The following is a 16,512-nucleotide window of genomic DNA, read 5'->3' on the forward strand; positions in this document are numbered from 1 at the left end:
GTAGAAAAATAAACATGTTTAAAATGGACGTACGGATATTCTGATAATAATGATAGAGTTGCTAGCTTTCTAAATCGTACCAAACTACTACAGTAATCACCATTCAGAGTTTAAAATCGATAGGACAATTCTAACATGCCTAAATTAACCCAAAAAAATCTCGGACATACGGATCGACCCTAGTTGTAGAAAAGCTTTGCTTTTAATATGGTGGCGAGGGTAGATTTGTTTCCATTCCAAACTTCTGAGGGAGGGAAAGTTCATACAATGGGCTAATAGCCCATTCACGGCCATGCTTGCTTATTCATATAATTATAACCATCCTGGGATTTATATAAAGCTGCTCTAATATTTGTTATAAATATCTTGACTGACAAAAACACTCCTTATATTAAGATTCACAAAGGATTTATTTAAGAACGTCAAACCAACACACAATGTTAACAGAGTAGCTTTGCTACAATTTAAAAAATAAGACAAAATATTTTTTCCATTTTATTGAGATTAATTTGATAACAACTAATAAGTAATAACTATTATTTATACACAATAATTAAAAATTCAGCAATTATATCACAAGCTTTGCAATTATTGCAAAAAAAATAATAAAATAAGGCAACAACAAGTTAATAAGTCTTATAAAAGTAACCTAAATATGCTATTTAGGTTAGAAACTACAAATATGTAAGTTTAATACAAGTACAAAAAAGTCTTAACTATATAGGACTAGTTTATTTTACAATTTTTTTCAATTATTATCATTTGTTATATGGCATCTCTGAAGGAATTTAATTGGGTTTTATCTGTATGAATGCTAATGTAGATTTTTATGCCTTTTTTTCATGTCATTTTTTGGGTTTTTTAGTTAAAGTTTGTATTACTTTTAAAATAACCATTTAAAATTTCACTATTGTAGTTTTATGTATTTACATAGTTGGAAAAGAATTTGTGACAAAGCTGGAGGATTTTTTTTATTGGCGCTTCGCGCTTTTTTTTATGACAGTAGGGTGGCGGATTTTAACTCGGCAATCCATCGTTGGGCAATTTCATGTGATTCCGCGTGGAACTGGTAGGTCTCGCTGTTGCTGTGTACCAGCTGGAATACAAGGTGTAGCTCTCCAGGTTCAGCCAAATCCAGGTTCTGAAAAATAATGTGTTTCTTAATAAATCTGCATTTTAGATTATCAAAAAGAAATATAGGACAATTAAATTATTAATAGTACATATATAGAGGACATACAGAAAGATTACAGTTGCAGAGAAGTCACGCTGTTAAAATTGTATAAAAAAAGCCTTAAAAAATTTAAAGTTCAAAGTCTAAAAATGTCAACAACCTTTTGTCTAACTAAAATTGATAAGGATTTTTGTTTAGCTTAAAAAAAGGGTTTTAGTTTAACAGAAAATATTTGAGATTAACTAGATATTGTATAGAAAAATGTATCAAATATTGTATGCTTTTTAAAATGAGAGAACTTGAGAATGTAACTATTCAGAGATTTCGAAAAATAAATTGTCAATCAAATAAATATCAATATTTTATTTTATTCACCGATAAAATACAGCATTTTATTGATATATGTTATAATTTTTATATATCAAAAGTTTGCTAAGTTTTAAAATTTGCATAATTTAAAAAAATTCAATTCATCTTCATTATGCCTGTTAATAGGAGATTATATTTAAAAAGAAATGTACTAAAGACTTTATTTCACGGTATATTTAATACACCCCCCCCCCCCACCCCTTGATAAACTTTTTAAAAATTACCTTAAAATCCTGTGGTTGTGGTAGCTGGAGGTTCCATCCCAGGACTGGCAGAGTCTCAATAGCCACCGTATCCTCACTGGCCTTGTAGTGGTACAGCACGCGGTCCTTCAGCACAAACCATGAACGCTTCCACTTAGCGTTTGACCGGCCGCCATTGCCCGCAGCTTTGCGCGACCTTAGATGGCCCGCCATTTGGCTGCCCTCCGAGTTGGCGGAGATTTTGAGGCGATGCGGCATGTATTTGTTGTTGGCGGCCGCAGAGGCGTTGGATCGGCTGTGGTCCCGCCGCTTAAATCTTGGCCGCAAGTCCATGTCTTCGCCATGTTCTAAAGATATTTATATAATAAATACAAAGTAAAAAGTATTTTTTCTTTTTGGTGATAAGCAAGTATTTTTATTTCACATGTATATTTATCGTATCATACTACAGACAGCTTTCCAAGGTTATTAAAATAAAAAAATTGAAAATTGAAACCGAGGGACCGAAGGACATCTACGTACTTCTATATAAGGAGTAAAACACGAAACCTCTCCAAAATATATAAATATACAAAAAATCACTAAACTTCTCCAACCAAAAAGTTAGTATTTGTCATATAATAAGAAAAACCCCTAAAGATACGTTACTTACGTTTTTCCAGGTAGTCGAAGCATGAGTCGCAAACCCTGTGGGACTCCCAGGACTTGTATCTGAGCGGGGCCTTATTCTTGCTACAACTTGTGCAGACAACTTTTCCGCAGGCTCGGCAGTGGTGGCGACGCTGCACCATGTTGAATACAACTCCGCATACCTAAAATTTCAGATACATTCAATTGAAAGAAAATTACAAAAACATTCTTAAAAAAGAAAAAAAAGTTTGGTTTGACGCTATTTTGCAAATGTTAAGATATATAGGTGATTTCTTTTAAATTCCCGTTTTGCAAAATAAATTGAAAATAAGGAGGTGGGGTGTAGCTTTTTTCACTGTGAAGGGGGGGGGGGGGTGGATTACCCAAAAACTTACACTGGGTAGATGATTATTTTAAGACAATATGACTTACTTTGGCAAAGAAAATGGTCGCTTAAAATATGTTTGACCGACAAATAATCCAAGACTTCGAGTAGCTTTAAAAATGACAAGTTTTGTACCTGGCACATAGTAACCCGTTGGTCCGGAATCCAAACCGGCGCCGACTCTCCCAACTGAGCGTCAGGGTTGGTCAGCTGCGCGTTCTCTCCGCTCATGAAGGTCGCCTTCCTGCTTCTGTAGTCCTCTATGGCGGTGTTCAGTGCGTCCAACCAGTCGTTCCTCTCTTTAACATCCCTAAAATTAAGAAAATATTAGTTTACATAGTCTTAAAATAGAACAATAACGATTTATGCATTAAAAATATAAAAGGTGCAAAACAGATTATGCTATTACTTTATTTTGTTACTTTATTTGTTGAGTTAAAATTGCTGGAAAACATAGTTAAAGCAACACACACATAAATAAAAACTCTTTTTATTAAATTTAAAGTCTCTTGAAATATGTAGTAAAGAAACAAAATATCTAGCAAAAAAGGCTTAAAGGTATTTCTAAAATGTAGCCAAAAATTACCAGTTAAACTTTTGAATAGCTATACATGGTAGATAGAGTTATCAATAATATTATATAAAATGTCTACGTAATAATCAGATTGTCAGTCTTTAAGCATGTTAGCTGTGAATACTTTTATTGGCAATTTACAATTGGCAAACTGCAAGTTTAGTTTAGATTTAATTGGATATCAAAATGACGTGTCACGTAATACAAATGAGGGATTATCCACCTCTTTTTTAGGGGTTTTCTTTCCCACTTCTTCTCTCATCTCCCTCATTTTATTATGTCACATGGATCATTTTTGAACAATTTTAACACAATTTGGGCTTTGTCAAACCAATGAAATTGGTTTGCATACATAAAGAATATATTTTTTAGCTTTTTCGAATGAACATACAAACGTTGTAAACAAACGTTTTATGAGTCTTGAAAAATGAATAAAGGTACTAAGAAAGAGAGGGAATGTCTGATTGAGCCAATAGGAGAATCGCATCGGAATTTACATTGGATCTCATTGGTTGAAATTATGTACACATTTTCCTACGAAGGCATGTTTTTTTTCATTTCATACATACATAAAAGTCAGCTGTTAACAGTATATTTTCTTAGTAGAAAGCTTTGCGGAATCAGAATTAATTGCCCAAAAATTTCGTTTACAATTTGAAAGCTTGAAACAAAGTTGGATTCTTAAAAAAAAAGTTAGGCTGGCAACTCGCTGGTGAGGCAAAATTATTTTTGTGAAAAATCCTCCAAAATCGAATAAAAAAATTTACAAAAATGAAATAAAATCTTAAGAGGGTTATTAACATATGATTTTGTTTAATTTTTGTAGATTTTTAATGTGCTTTTGGATGATTTTTCACAAAAATAATTTTGCCTCACTATCGAATAGCGAGTCTATCATTTTTTAAGAATCCACATCAGCTTGAGTCGAAAGTAAACAATACTTTTGTCTGCTAGGAATGTTCTCTCTTAGATTTGACGAAAAAAGGGTTCAGAATATTCTTCTACTCTTCTATTTCTATTGAAAAATGTTTGAATTGTGGACAAAAAGTGGGTTGTTTATTATTTAAAGAACATCTTTTCATACATTTATTAGTGTTTTGTTTTATAGGGGGTTTAAAAGAGTTATTTCAAATATTTAAAAAGGGCAAAATATGCATAGTTGTGTAAAAAATGTATTTAGGTACATAAGTAGCGCAGCATTAACCCATTAATGACAATAATGTCAAAAACGACGCACAAATTCAAACCTATACTATCGCTCTATTTTTTTATGCTCTCCTTTGTAAGTGTTTGTAAATAACTGAATAGAGCTTCAAGTTTTGTCCTCTACATTGCTTGGGCCCTCACTTCATTCGATGACCAGATGAGATCATATTTTCATGGCAGAAGTGGAAAAAATAGGAAAAAATTTCCACACCACGCCTAACTTTTTTCTTTTAATTAACAAGCTAACAACATTTTTAATTCAGAAAGAACACTTTTTTAGAGGATTTTGGTAAAAATTCATAGTATTTAAGCTAATGGCTTCATAATCTAAATTATATAAAGGTGTTTACGAGCATACCCTATTAAATTATAGAGTGGCAGCACTGCTAAAAATAGGTCATGGCAATCAAGATTTGAGTTGAATATGGCAATCTAAGAATCATTTGGATTTGGTCTGCTAATTTTTTTTCAATTATCACATTTTTTAGTCCTATAAGCTTTCTTTTCTTATAGAAAATCTGCTCTATAAATTAGGTCTGTTCATTTAATCGACTGTGATCTTAAATGTTAAGGATGCTCTTGTTCTAGGTTTTAATTTAATTATATTTTTTTAAAAATCCGGGAAGCTTCATTGTGGATATAAAATAACAAGGACTTACTTTGCCCTAAGGGTGCAGCTTCTAATATTGCTTGTGATGTAAAATTCTGTGCTGTAGTCTGAATCTTGACACGGGGGTAGGCTGACCGTCAGTTGGTTCAACATTATCACATACCCAACCTAAATAAAGAAATAATTATAGAATGGTTGTGCTCAATAAAATTCAGCAAATCAAAATATTAGAATTTGAGACCGTGTTTATTGATTTTCTGAATGTTGTTTTACTAAAGGAAAAGTTACAGGCAAAATATAGTTGTATAACTTTCAGAGGCTAAAAATTTTAAAACCAGACAGTTTGGTGTAGCATATTATTTCCTTCATAGCCATATTTATATTATTATTGTCTATAAATATTTGAAGAAAAACAAATACTGAAAAATAAAATAAAGAAAAATCCACAATGTCTGCAATAAAGAAGGAAATTACGAAATATTGGCATGTTTATGTATAGTCTAGTAGTGTTGACTTTCAATGTATTTTTGTTGTGGATAAAGAAACACTCAGGATTATAAGGATAAAATAAATATGTCTTAAGCTAATTTTATTGTATGTAATGGGGAAAGAAAGTAGTGTAGAATGATATATCCCTCCTTCCCTGAAAAATATACATTATTTCTAACCTTGTCTATCAATATTTATAAGAATATCAGGAAAAAAAAAGTAGTCTAATATTTATAATAGAATAGAAAAAGATTAAAATAGATAAAGTTTTTATATTTATATTTTAAATCAAATGGATATGAAATGAAAAATCAGAAATGTAGAAGCAATATCTTTACTTCTGTAAAAGCAAGGTTACCTTTTTTCTTACTTAATGTATATTGGAAAGTAAGTATAATAATGGTATATTTTTTTCTTAAGAAAGATTTCTAAGGATATTGTATTAATGCCAATTATGTTTTAGTTCAGGGATAAGACAATGGGCGATAAATTTATTAACATCCCTAATAATGATAAAGAAAATAAAACCTTTTGTAGTTTAAGATTATTGATTGAAAAGTTTAAACACCACTAGTTTGAAACCAACCACTCACAATTTAATTTTAGTAACCATAGTTTTTAAGTCAATGAGGTTGTAAAACTTTGGGTACCAGTGTAATTTACAGTCCAATGATCCGTTTAGGAAAAAGGAAAAAATAAGGGTTGGAAAATTAAAATAGAAATAAATGGCAGATACTAACATCAAATTAAAGATTAAACAAAATATTATTACCTTAAGATGAGTGTTATCCCCAGCCCAAGATCCTTGATAACTTGTGTATAACAAACAATCACTTAGCAGGATAAAATATCTAAAATAATAACAATTGAATCAATTGAATTTTTAATATAAAAAATCACGAAACCTTTCAATGAAATTAAATAAAAAGAAGATAAATTTTACTTATAATTCAAGGAAGAACTGTCTGTTAGTCCGTCTATCTGTACTTCAAGATGTTTGGAAAACAAGAAATAAATAATACGTACCTTGAACCAATGCCTTTTCTTGAGATCTTATGTAGCTCGCCCTCCTTCACCAGTTCTCGTCCTGGTTTTATCAGCTCCCAGTCACCCACCCGACTTTGCAGCTTCAGCATTCGTTGAAATTTATCCTGAAGAAATTAAGATCATTAGAATTTGAAAATAAAATTTATCCTTATTATATATCAAAAAATACAAATTAGACGGACAGACCCTAATTGTAGAGTAGCTTATAATGCGGACTATTAAGGACGAAGTAGAGTCACTACGCTATTGAAATATCAAAAAAGAACAAATATGATTCTTTATGAAACTTTGACTTGAGAATGACGTTGGGTTAAAATTTTACCATGATCTAATTTTCTAAATATTTCAGTTTCGTCATATTTGTTAAAGAATCGCATCTACTTTATACGTTTGTACTTCCATTGTAATTTTAATATGCGTTCATTATTTATAACAATTTAAAGCAGTAAGGTTTTATGTATGTCAGTTAAGATCTCGTTAACTACTAGAGTAGCTTTGCATAGCTAATTTTAATTCCAAGTAAAAGTTTTAGGATGGTCTTAGGCTATTTTCTGCCTCTTCCTTTCCCCCCCATTACAGAGCTAATTAAAAAAGGATAATGCAGAAGACTAAATTTTCAAAAGAAATGTTTTTAGTTTTACTGCACTTTTTAAAGTTAACTTTTGTCCTTGTTAAAACATGATTAATTTGTTTTACAACAGTTAAAACAAGGATAAGATAGATCAAAAGTAAATTCCTGTTAGAATTTTGTAATATTTTTTGGTAACTATTATAGACTATTTTGATGATGAACGTTAAAATATAATCAAATTTAAATCATTATTATAATGACTGGCGAAAATTTGCATATTTTATTTTTTGTTTAATTGTATAATTACATGTTCCAGAGATCGTAAGGGATAAGACAATGGCCGATAAATTGATGTACATCCCCAATGGTGTTACACAAAATTATCTCTTATGTAGATTACAATTTGTGGTTGGAATGTTTGGACATTCAACTTATTGAATCAATCAATCAAAATTCAATAAATATCTCCAAAATCTTTAAGGGAACGAATGAGAAAAGGTTATTTTAAAACTTTGTGGACTAGTGTAATAAAAAGCGCAGTGTCCCTTCCCTCTATGCATATTCTTGAGTTATACATAAGATTGAGTGTAAAAATAAATAGAGTATTGTTTATTTAAATGCATGGTCTTGACCTAGTCATACATTTAATAGTAGCACAACTACTTTAGTATTAGGACTGACTGTTAAAAAATGAAAGACTGGTGTCGAAAGACTTATAAACAAGTTATCTTTTTTTTAAATCTTTTTTTTGTTTAAACAAACACTGAAATAACTATGCAACTAATTAATTTCATCTACAGAAGGAATAATTTTGTTTATCTTTATTGTGAACGTATCCTTTATATGTTACGTTAAATTATTACTTTAATGCAGTATAAAAATCTCAAAAACTATTAGGTTGCTGTTGATGCGGTTCTTATGGATAAAATTATTCTTGTAAGTCTAGTAACACCTTTTTTAAAAGAAGGTTAGGCAATAACAAGGATGACAATATTCATTTCAACCCATCAAAGTTTTATTTTTCTTTACTAAACGTCTTAAAATACAAGTATAAGACAGTGGCCGATAAATTGGTGTAAATACGCAATAATAATACACAAAATTACTCAGAGTTCCCAAAATTGTTAAGCCAACGAATAAAAAAACCTTGGGGACTAGAGTATTAAAAATATCATGCAGCTAAAACAAAGTTCTTTTTGTTTTTCTTATAAAGACAGTTATCAATTAGATTAAGTAACAAATAATTTGTTCAAAAAGATATATTGAAGATAATTTATATAGATTAAGAGATACGATTACTTAATAAAACGAGAAGGGTATTCTACAAAAAATATTTATTTTATTTATAAAGAAACGTTTGATGTTAGTAACTATAAATAACTGTATTTTCGCGGTCGAAAAAATCTATTTCAATTAAGCTTACTAATACTAATAGAAAACTAATACATAAAGTATAAAGGTATGAAACTTTAGCAATCTAGGAAGTATAGTTTTACAAATTTGCGGCATAAATTAAGCCCTCCTTTGTAGACTAGAATCTCCATATCATAAAGTAAAGAGGAGCTGTGTTCCATTAAAATAGATTTGTGGTTTCGACCAAGTGGTAAAATTTTTCATATTTTTTAACAAACAATGAAATGCGTTGTCTTAAATAAACTTTGTTCTTTCATTTGGAATATATTAAGAAACCCCTTCGGGGTACTTATAACAGCATTAATAAATTAATCAAATCTTTGGGGGGTATTAGGACCTATGGGGGCACTCTTAATAAAAGTATTGTTTTTAAATAATGTTGTCAAGGGGGGTGGGAAGTGGTATATAATAAAATTTTTTGTGGTTGTACTGCATTATTTTTTTTCTCTCATAAATTCATCACTTTGAAAGTAAAAAATCTCGGATAAATATTGATAATATTTAATCAATGTTTAATCATCTTTTAGGCGGTTTTAAATTTTTAAAACTCTTTATAGTTAAATACCTACTAAAAATTAATTTATAAGGTGTTTGTTTGCTGTTTAAAATTAAGTTAAACAATGGAAAATGTGTGTGAAATTTTTCAACCTTGTAACAAATTAGTCAATGTACTGCAAGGAACAAAAATATTGCACTCAGAAGCGTAATGAAGGGGGGTGTCAACACCCCCCTTTGAATTTTAAATTGAAAGGCCTGAGTTCCCTCTTTGTAACCCCCTTAAGGTTTACAACCCTCTGGCAAAATACTGTGCACGCCACTGATTGCATTAGAAGGACAATCCTATCAATTCAGCGATTTTCAAATTTTTGACTGAGATGGCTGTAAGAAGTTAATTACTGTAATATTCAGGATGCTTAACAATATAGACAGACATACAGATTTAAAGAACACGCTACGTGTGTAAAAAAAATAAACACACAACTGACTGACTTAATTATCTATTCTTTACATGTAAAACAGACAAATGTACGTTAAAAGTGTCGTTTTTCCAATTTCTTTGTCAGCCAATTAGAGAATAATGTTTATACTAGAAGCTAGAGCAATGCATACTTTGAAGGATTTGTAGGGTTAGACAAATAATTGCTTATCGGCAGCAATACTATTCTACACTAAAAAGCAAACTACAAATGTCAGTCAGACGTCTAATTATAAGTAATATTCAATAGAAAGGTATCTTCATTTGCCTGTTATTGGGAAGCTTAAAATTGGCAACGGATGGTTTTATGCTATTTTATTTTTGGTATGGTTTTAGGCTGATTTACAGTATTCCCTTTTCTACCTTCAAGAGAGGCATCCGCTATTAGATAAGAAAGTGTTAAAACCAAAATATTAACTAAAGAAAACAATATATAGTTTAGGTTAAAATTAATCTTATTATATGCAAATAAGACAGGGATAAAAGGATAGGATAATTGACAATTAAATAAACTTTCCCATAATTTGATGTGTATCTTTCTTTTTGATTTTATGTAAATACTAAGACTAATTTAACTTCCATTATCCTTTACCTCCCTGAACTAAGTTTAAAGTTATAAGCCTCAAACATAAGATTTGAACAATAGGACCTTTCAGCCATTAAATATTACAGGGTATGGGTTTTAAACAAAAACTGTATAATTCAATACTTATACTGTAAAATAATAGTTTTGATTCATGTTAATTCCAAATATAATATTAAAATTCAAGAAAAGTAGGTAATAATTACTAAAATTTTGCTTGTAGAAAAGTTGAAGGCACAAAATTTTAGCATCAGAAGAAAATTTGTTTTGGCGGGTGTTAGGTAGGTTTTTCGCTATTTTCTTCAATGAAGAGCATGGCATTGGCAATATCCCATTTGACTGTTCAACCACATACTCAATTGTTCGGAGGGATTCAATTTGCAAGAACATTTGAATTTAAAACAAGAGTTTAAAAGTCCTTATGTCACAAAAGTGTAGTAGCAAATTTACAGACTTATAACAGCATTAATTCCACTGTGACACTATTAGTTTGATATATCCTAAAACCAGGTTTAGAATTGGGCCAAGCGGGGATAATCAAAGTGAAACTAGAACTTGCAGGGAAGCAGGGACTGGTCATTGGCATAAGAATTAATCCTTCCCCCAAACTAAGGAATAGACATTATAGTGAATCTACAACCTTTTCTTTTCGATCTTTTTCCAAATTAGAAATTCCTTAAGTAAAACCATTAGGGGATGAAAAATGGAAAGGCAGGAATTCCAAAGTTTTATTTTATGGGTGGCGTTGACACCTCCCAACCGTATGCCACTTGTCTTACATCCTTGATTTATATTCTATTTACCTATCCCTGTATTTATGAGAACAATACATATGTACTAAAGAATAAAGTAAAGTTGCACATTGCATAGATTGGTGTGGCACAAAAATAGCATAGTTGTTTGTCGGATAGTAACTAAACTTGGACGTATAAACCTCTCTCCACATCTATAGGTAATAATAAAACTAAGACAGTGTATAGTTCAGTAAGGTTATGTTAAGGTGTTGTATATTTTAAGCTACAATATCAATAGGGAAAGCGTGCTCAAGAAATAACCAAAAAAGAGTGGCACAAAAAATGCAACACTTTCTAAATGCAGTTTATCAGTTGGGCTTGAAAAGATACTAATTGAATTGCACGACCATATATAAAGCGCAGCAACTCTATAATTGATTAAATTCGTATGTATGTACTTACCCCTTGTTTGACGGTGTTGTTTGCATGTTCAGCCGCTTCGCTCACAATATTCAAAGCCTAAAAGATTATAAAAATTAGTAATTATATATAATTAATAAAATATAGTTTTATAGTAGTAACATTTAAGATATATCTTCTTGCAAATTATGAAATATGGCTTCGCTCCTAGCATCTAGGGAGGCGCGTGAGAGGTCAGAAAAAACACCCCTCGACACTAATAAAACTTCCTTGAAAAGTACAGACAGTTAAAAATTTTCAGAAATCTTTAGTTTCAGACAAACAAACTTTAAAACTTTATATCATAGAATTTCAGTGATTTATTTAATTGCATGTAGCCGACAAAAAAATTTAATCTGAATGTCAACGCAATATCTCCAAGTTGAACAGGGAATAATTGTCTACCAACCTGTGTTGTGTCGTCAAAATCTTCACTTTCTGGGTCCAGATGCTTCAAATAATCTTCCAACAATAATCTAAAATTAGAAAAATCCAATAAAAATCTAATATTCTTAAAAGTATTTTACTATTTTATTTAAAAATTCAAATCCATTTCTAATTTAATTATTTTCTTAACGTAGTTTTCTAGAAAAATAAAATACTATGTACTGTAAATTTTCACAAAAAATTTACAAATAAAATTTTTGTCCGACTTAGAGACTAAAATAAATTGCTAAATTAGAAATGTTTGTTGTCTTTCTATTTGCATTTTTATACCAGGGATTCAAGGGATAAGCGTGTATTGAATTTTTTTTGGGCTTCCCTCAAAGTGCAAATCGAGCAAAGAAACCCCTGCCTTATTTTTAATAAGTTAAAAGTAAGGGAGGATGGAGATTTTTGTTTGTTTATTACTTAAGGTCAGGTTAGGTTAGGTTTTATTTGGTACTGGGTAACCCCACAGGATTAGGGAACCGCGGGTATAGAGCAAGGTATATAAGCTTTGCTTTTATAAGTTTTCAAAAAGACCAATACCTTGCTTCCCTGATTATCCTTTGCACAGCATGGGGGGGGGGGGGATATGAAAAAGACAAATAAAGAAGAGAATTATGCAAATAAAATCTTTTCTATTTTGCAAAAGATCATTAAATCTGCAAATATATACATATTTGTGTTTTTAAAAAAGAAAGCAAAATAAAAACAGTATAACAAAGAGAACAATGTCCATATCACTTATCCCTCTTCTCTTATTTATGAAATTAAATGAAAATTAGGTGGGGGGGGGGGGGGATGTTACTTTTTACCTTTTTTTATTTAAGAGCACTAATCCTACTGGGCTGTTACCTCAGGCTGCGGGACTACCAAATTCAACATAAATAAAATACACCAAGAACTAAACCCTTTGTTTTAAATGTATCTAAAATTAATTGGCTGGGTTCGGTGCTTCACTAGGCACTATAAGGGAAACAACCAAGAAATCACATACCTATATTGAGGAAGTCTTTGTACAGGTTTGAGCATGTAGTGCTGTAGCTTCAAGTGTTGACAACGGGGAAGCTTCTCAAATTCTTTTACCAATTTTCCAAATTTGTGATACCTAAAAATAAATGAAAAGTAAAGACTTTGTGTTTTAGTGTGACTGTGTCTCTTTAGTTAGATAAATAGGAAATTAATGGGAAGTTGATACTAGACATAGGCAGGTTTTAGGCTGCCAAACCAAGAAAATAAGCCAATGATTTAAAAACAAATCAATCTCCCCCTATATATTAATTCACTGGGGAAAAAAGGTTCCATATTTAAATTTTGTCCACCCCCTTCCATAATTTTTTAAAAATCCATTAAAAACATTACCTAGAACAGCATTCCTCAAAATGGAAGTTCATGGCCGAGAAATCTCTGATGTACACAGTATATAGCTTCAGATAGGGCCCTTTCCGCACAATCACATCAGAAATCTTCTTTGTATTGCTCCAGTTCTCAATGCGAGCCTCAAAGTCGCGCAGCAAGTCTTCGTTCAGCATCTGAAGTTCAGGCAGGTTGCTGAACAGCTTGACAAAGTCCTGGTCTGGCATGATGCCGGATTTAGACTCCTGGCGAGCTTTCTGCACATATTCACGGAATTCTGTGTTAAGAAGTCTTAAAACATCAACATAAACTTTCTCTGAAGTCATTATTTCCTGAGCAATGAAGAATAACTTTCTTGCCTCTTTCTGTTCAGGGGTGAGATCATTAGTGCCGTTGGGCCCGCCAGCACCACCAGCGGCGGAACCAGCCGCATGCGGCGAGTTTGAGCTTGAGGCACCACCATTTTCGTCAGAAGCAGAGTTGTTATCATTCTCAAAGCTCTCTGAGGAGATAGATTGTGCACTGATGATACTGTTGCGGTTAGAATTATTCACATTAAAGCTCTGGTTTGTCGATACGCTTGAACATGTATCATTGCTGTCTTTAGCCGCGATAAGGCGGTGCGATTTCGGCGTCTTGGGGCGCAGGAATGACGGAGATTGGTCGCCAGCATTGTGCGCCTTGTGGGCGATATGATTGGCAGGTAGGCCCTTGACAAGCTCGGTAAACTGGCCAATGGACAGGGACTCGCTAAGCTCCGGCTTGTCCATAGGATCGCGCATGCTAACTATCGGTTCAGTCTTGCGTTTAGGACTCTTGCCCAGCTTTCGTTTGCCCTTGCCGAAAGAGCCTAACAGGACACGGATTTTATTCTTCAGCGGCGAAAAGCTGCCGCCTTCTGAATCGCTGTAGGCATAGTCGTCGTAAACTGCACTGCTTCGCGCGCTTTCTACGTCGCTTTCGCCCCAAAGACTGTTGTCCCTATCGCCTGGGAGAACCTCACAAGTTGCGGCGGTTTCAACCTTTGTATCTTTGCCAGCTTTATAGTTGTGATTAAAAGAATGTCGCCTGAATAAGCTTGTCTTGCGACCGTTATTTGTTGTAGCGGGTGTGGCTGTTGTTAGAGCCGGATTACTGATCGGCTGATGGCTTAACTTTCGAAAGTTGTGGTTGTTAAGCTCTGCTTTAGACTGGGGGTAAGTAACACGATGCCTGGAGTCACGTCTGTTGCCTGAATGATTTAGGCTGGCACCTAGAGAGTTGGGTTGACTTGATGAAATTGATCTGGGAATTGATTTGTAAAAATCAGCATTATCCAAGGTATTACTTGTCAAACGTGTATTGACAGCAGTTTGAAAGTTGGAATTTATAGTTGCAGCACTGGCAACTCCGTTCTGTACGCTTCTAAACGTCTCGAGGGCAGCATTAATTTTGGCCTGGGTGCGCTCAAGCTTACGAATATTCGACTCAATATCCGAGCTGAGACATGTGGAGGCCAGGGAGGGCTCGTCCTCCTCCGAGTCGCTGCAGCCGGTGGTGGCCTGAAGTCCCGTGCTCCTCTCACACCCGAGGGATGAGAGGATGGATTCTGCCTGGCTGATATTGCTGTCCGCGAGCGAGATGATCTGTCGGAACGGATCGTTGGGGCTGTTGACGTTGCTGTTGCCGTTGTTCTTTGCGTTCAGAAGGTTGTGGTTGGCAACTGCTGTGCTGTTCAGTGTTGAACTTGCCACTGGTGTATGCTGATTAAAACTGGATGTTGAAATTTCGGATGAAATTGAAAGCTGAGAATTGGCGCCAAACTTTGATGGTGACAGTGACACTGTTGACTGGCTGTTCCAGGTAGAGTTGGAGCTTGCTGATGACAGGCCTGACGTGTGGTTGCCCTGGTTATGCACCCGTTGGATGAACGGATGCCGGGCCTCTAGGCCGACTTTGCCGCCAGGTTGGTGGTAATTTCCTTCGCTGTCCACATTTCCATTGCACTCAACAAGAACAACATTGTCCGAGTTGCGCGTGATAGGACTTGTATGCACTATTACATCCTTGTTCTCATAGGCCTGATTGTCTAGATAGACATTTGTAGTGTTGACTGGCTGTAGCCGGTTGTCCGGCTGGTCTATGCCGCTACTGGAGGATCCAGGAAGGCTGGAAGTACTGGTTTTAGGCAGACTTGAACTGCTGGATCGTGACCAGGGTGAAATTATTGGACTGGGCTCCTAAAAACAAAAATAAAATTGAACAGAATAGAACAGGTTAGAGATTTAAATAGAAAATAATAAGAATTTACTTTGTCTTCCATTTTCTTGTACCTATTTATAAACTAAATAAGAATGAAAGGAAAAAGAGACATTGTTAGCTAACTTTGACAAATGTAAAACTTCTGAAAAGAATGTTAAAAACTTTTCTTGACAAATTAACTTTAAACACACAAAAGTTTAACCATTCAATTTACATGAAAGATCAGATAGCTTATCCAGAATTAAATCTCATGGTTGATTTTTATTACCTGTGGACTGTAAAAGTTGACATTAGGCGTTGCTGGCGTCCTTGGATCAGCCTGGAACCTGGAACCTTTGGCCGCTGGAGATCCTGCAGACTTCACTGGACTTTCTGTTGGTACAGAAGGACCTGAAAAGAAATAAATCTTTGAAATAATTGTTAAAAATTCTGCTCTATGCAGATTCAAGTTAAATATTAATAATGTGAGATTTTCTATATTATTCCTGTATAACTGGTTACTGTTTTTTTCTTTTATCTTATTGCTGCGCTGCTAATAGCTATTATTTTCCTTGTAATACAATAAATAATGCTGAAATAAAGCTCTATTTTTGGCAAAACTAAAACATTATATGGCATATGAATAGATATGAGATAAAAGAGCTAAATATGTAAATTATGTCTGCTTTTATTCAGCATATATGACAAAATAATATAAATAAGTATTCTGAAATACACTATCTTTTTCATTAATAAATAACAGTAGAGTATGATACAAATTTGCCCAAAAAATTATATAATATAACAATATTGTTAAAGTAATTTGTGTATTTTTCATAGTCATTAATAAGAAATAAATTTTGAATAAAAGAATCTAGCAATGGCGTCCTGACATAAGTAAGTTAAGCATAGAGTAGGTTCGAACCCGTGACAAAAAGAAACCTAATATAGTCAACTTAACCCATTAGTGCCGAGCGCCACTTTTATGGGCCGATCGAGCTGTAAGTTTCAGGGAAGCTTTATAATGGTCAAAACGGAATTCGTATTTTTTTGTTTTGCTCTAGTGGCGTGCACAGGAAAGTTGCAA

General features: G+C 33.2%; 1 protein-coding gene across 2 annotated transcripts in view; it reads right to left on the reverse strand.

The window, feature by feature from the left end:
- Positions 1-398: 398 nt before the first annotated feature.
- LOC145314340 (uncharacterized) overlaps positions 399-16,512 on the reverse strand; it is a 336,127-nt gene continuing 320,013 nt past the window's right edge. For both annotated transcript variants that reach the window (XM_080154215.1, XM_080154216.1), the window contains exons 5-16: positions 15,715-15,836; positions 13,212-15,424; positions 12,847-12,957; positions 11,833-11,899; positions 11,427-11,483; positions 6,667-6,791; positions 6,413-6,491; positions 5,201-5,319; positions 2,897-3,071; positions 2,399-2,558; positions 1,768-2,093; positions 399-1,141 (exon numbers count right to left, since the gene is read on the reverse strand). In XM_080154215.1, the coding sequence (XP_080010341.1) occupies positions 995-1,141; positions 1,768-2,093; positions 2,399-2,558; positions 2,897-3,071; positions 5,201-5,319; positions 6,413-6,491; positions 6,667-6,791; positions 11,427-11,483; positions 11,833-11,899; positions 12,847-12,957; positions 13,212-15,424; positions 15,715-15,836 (3,701 nt within the window). In that variant the 3' untranslated portion in view covers positions 399-994. The remainder of the gene's footprint in view (positions 1,142-1,767; positions 2,094-2,398; positions 2,559-2,896; positions 3,072-5,200; positions 5,320-6,412; positions 6,492-6,666; positions 6,792-11,426; positions 11,484-11,832; positions 11,900-12,846; positions 12,958-13,211; positions 15,425-15,714; positions 15,837-16,512) is intronic.

This window comes from Acartia tonsa, chromosome 3 (assembly GCF_053477335.1).
Source record: "Acartia tonsa isolate MP-2025a chromosome 3, ASM5347733v1, whole genome shotgun sequence".
Taxonomy (NCBI): Eukaryota; Metazoa; Arthropoda; class Copepoda; order Calanoida; family Acartiidae; genus Acartia; species Acartia tonsa.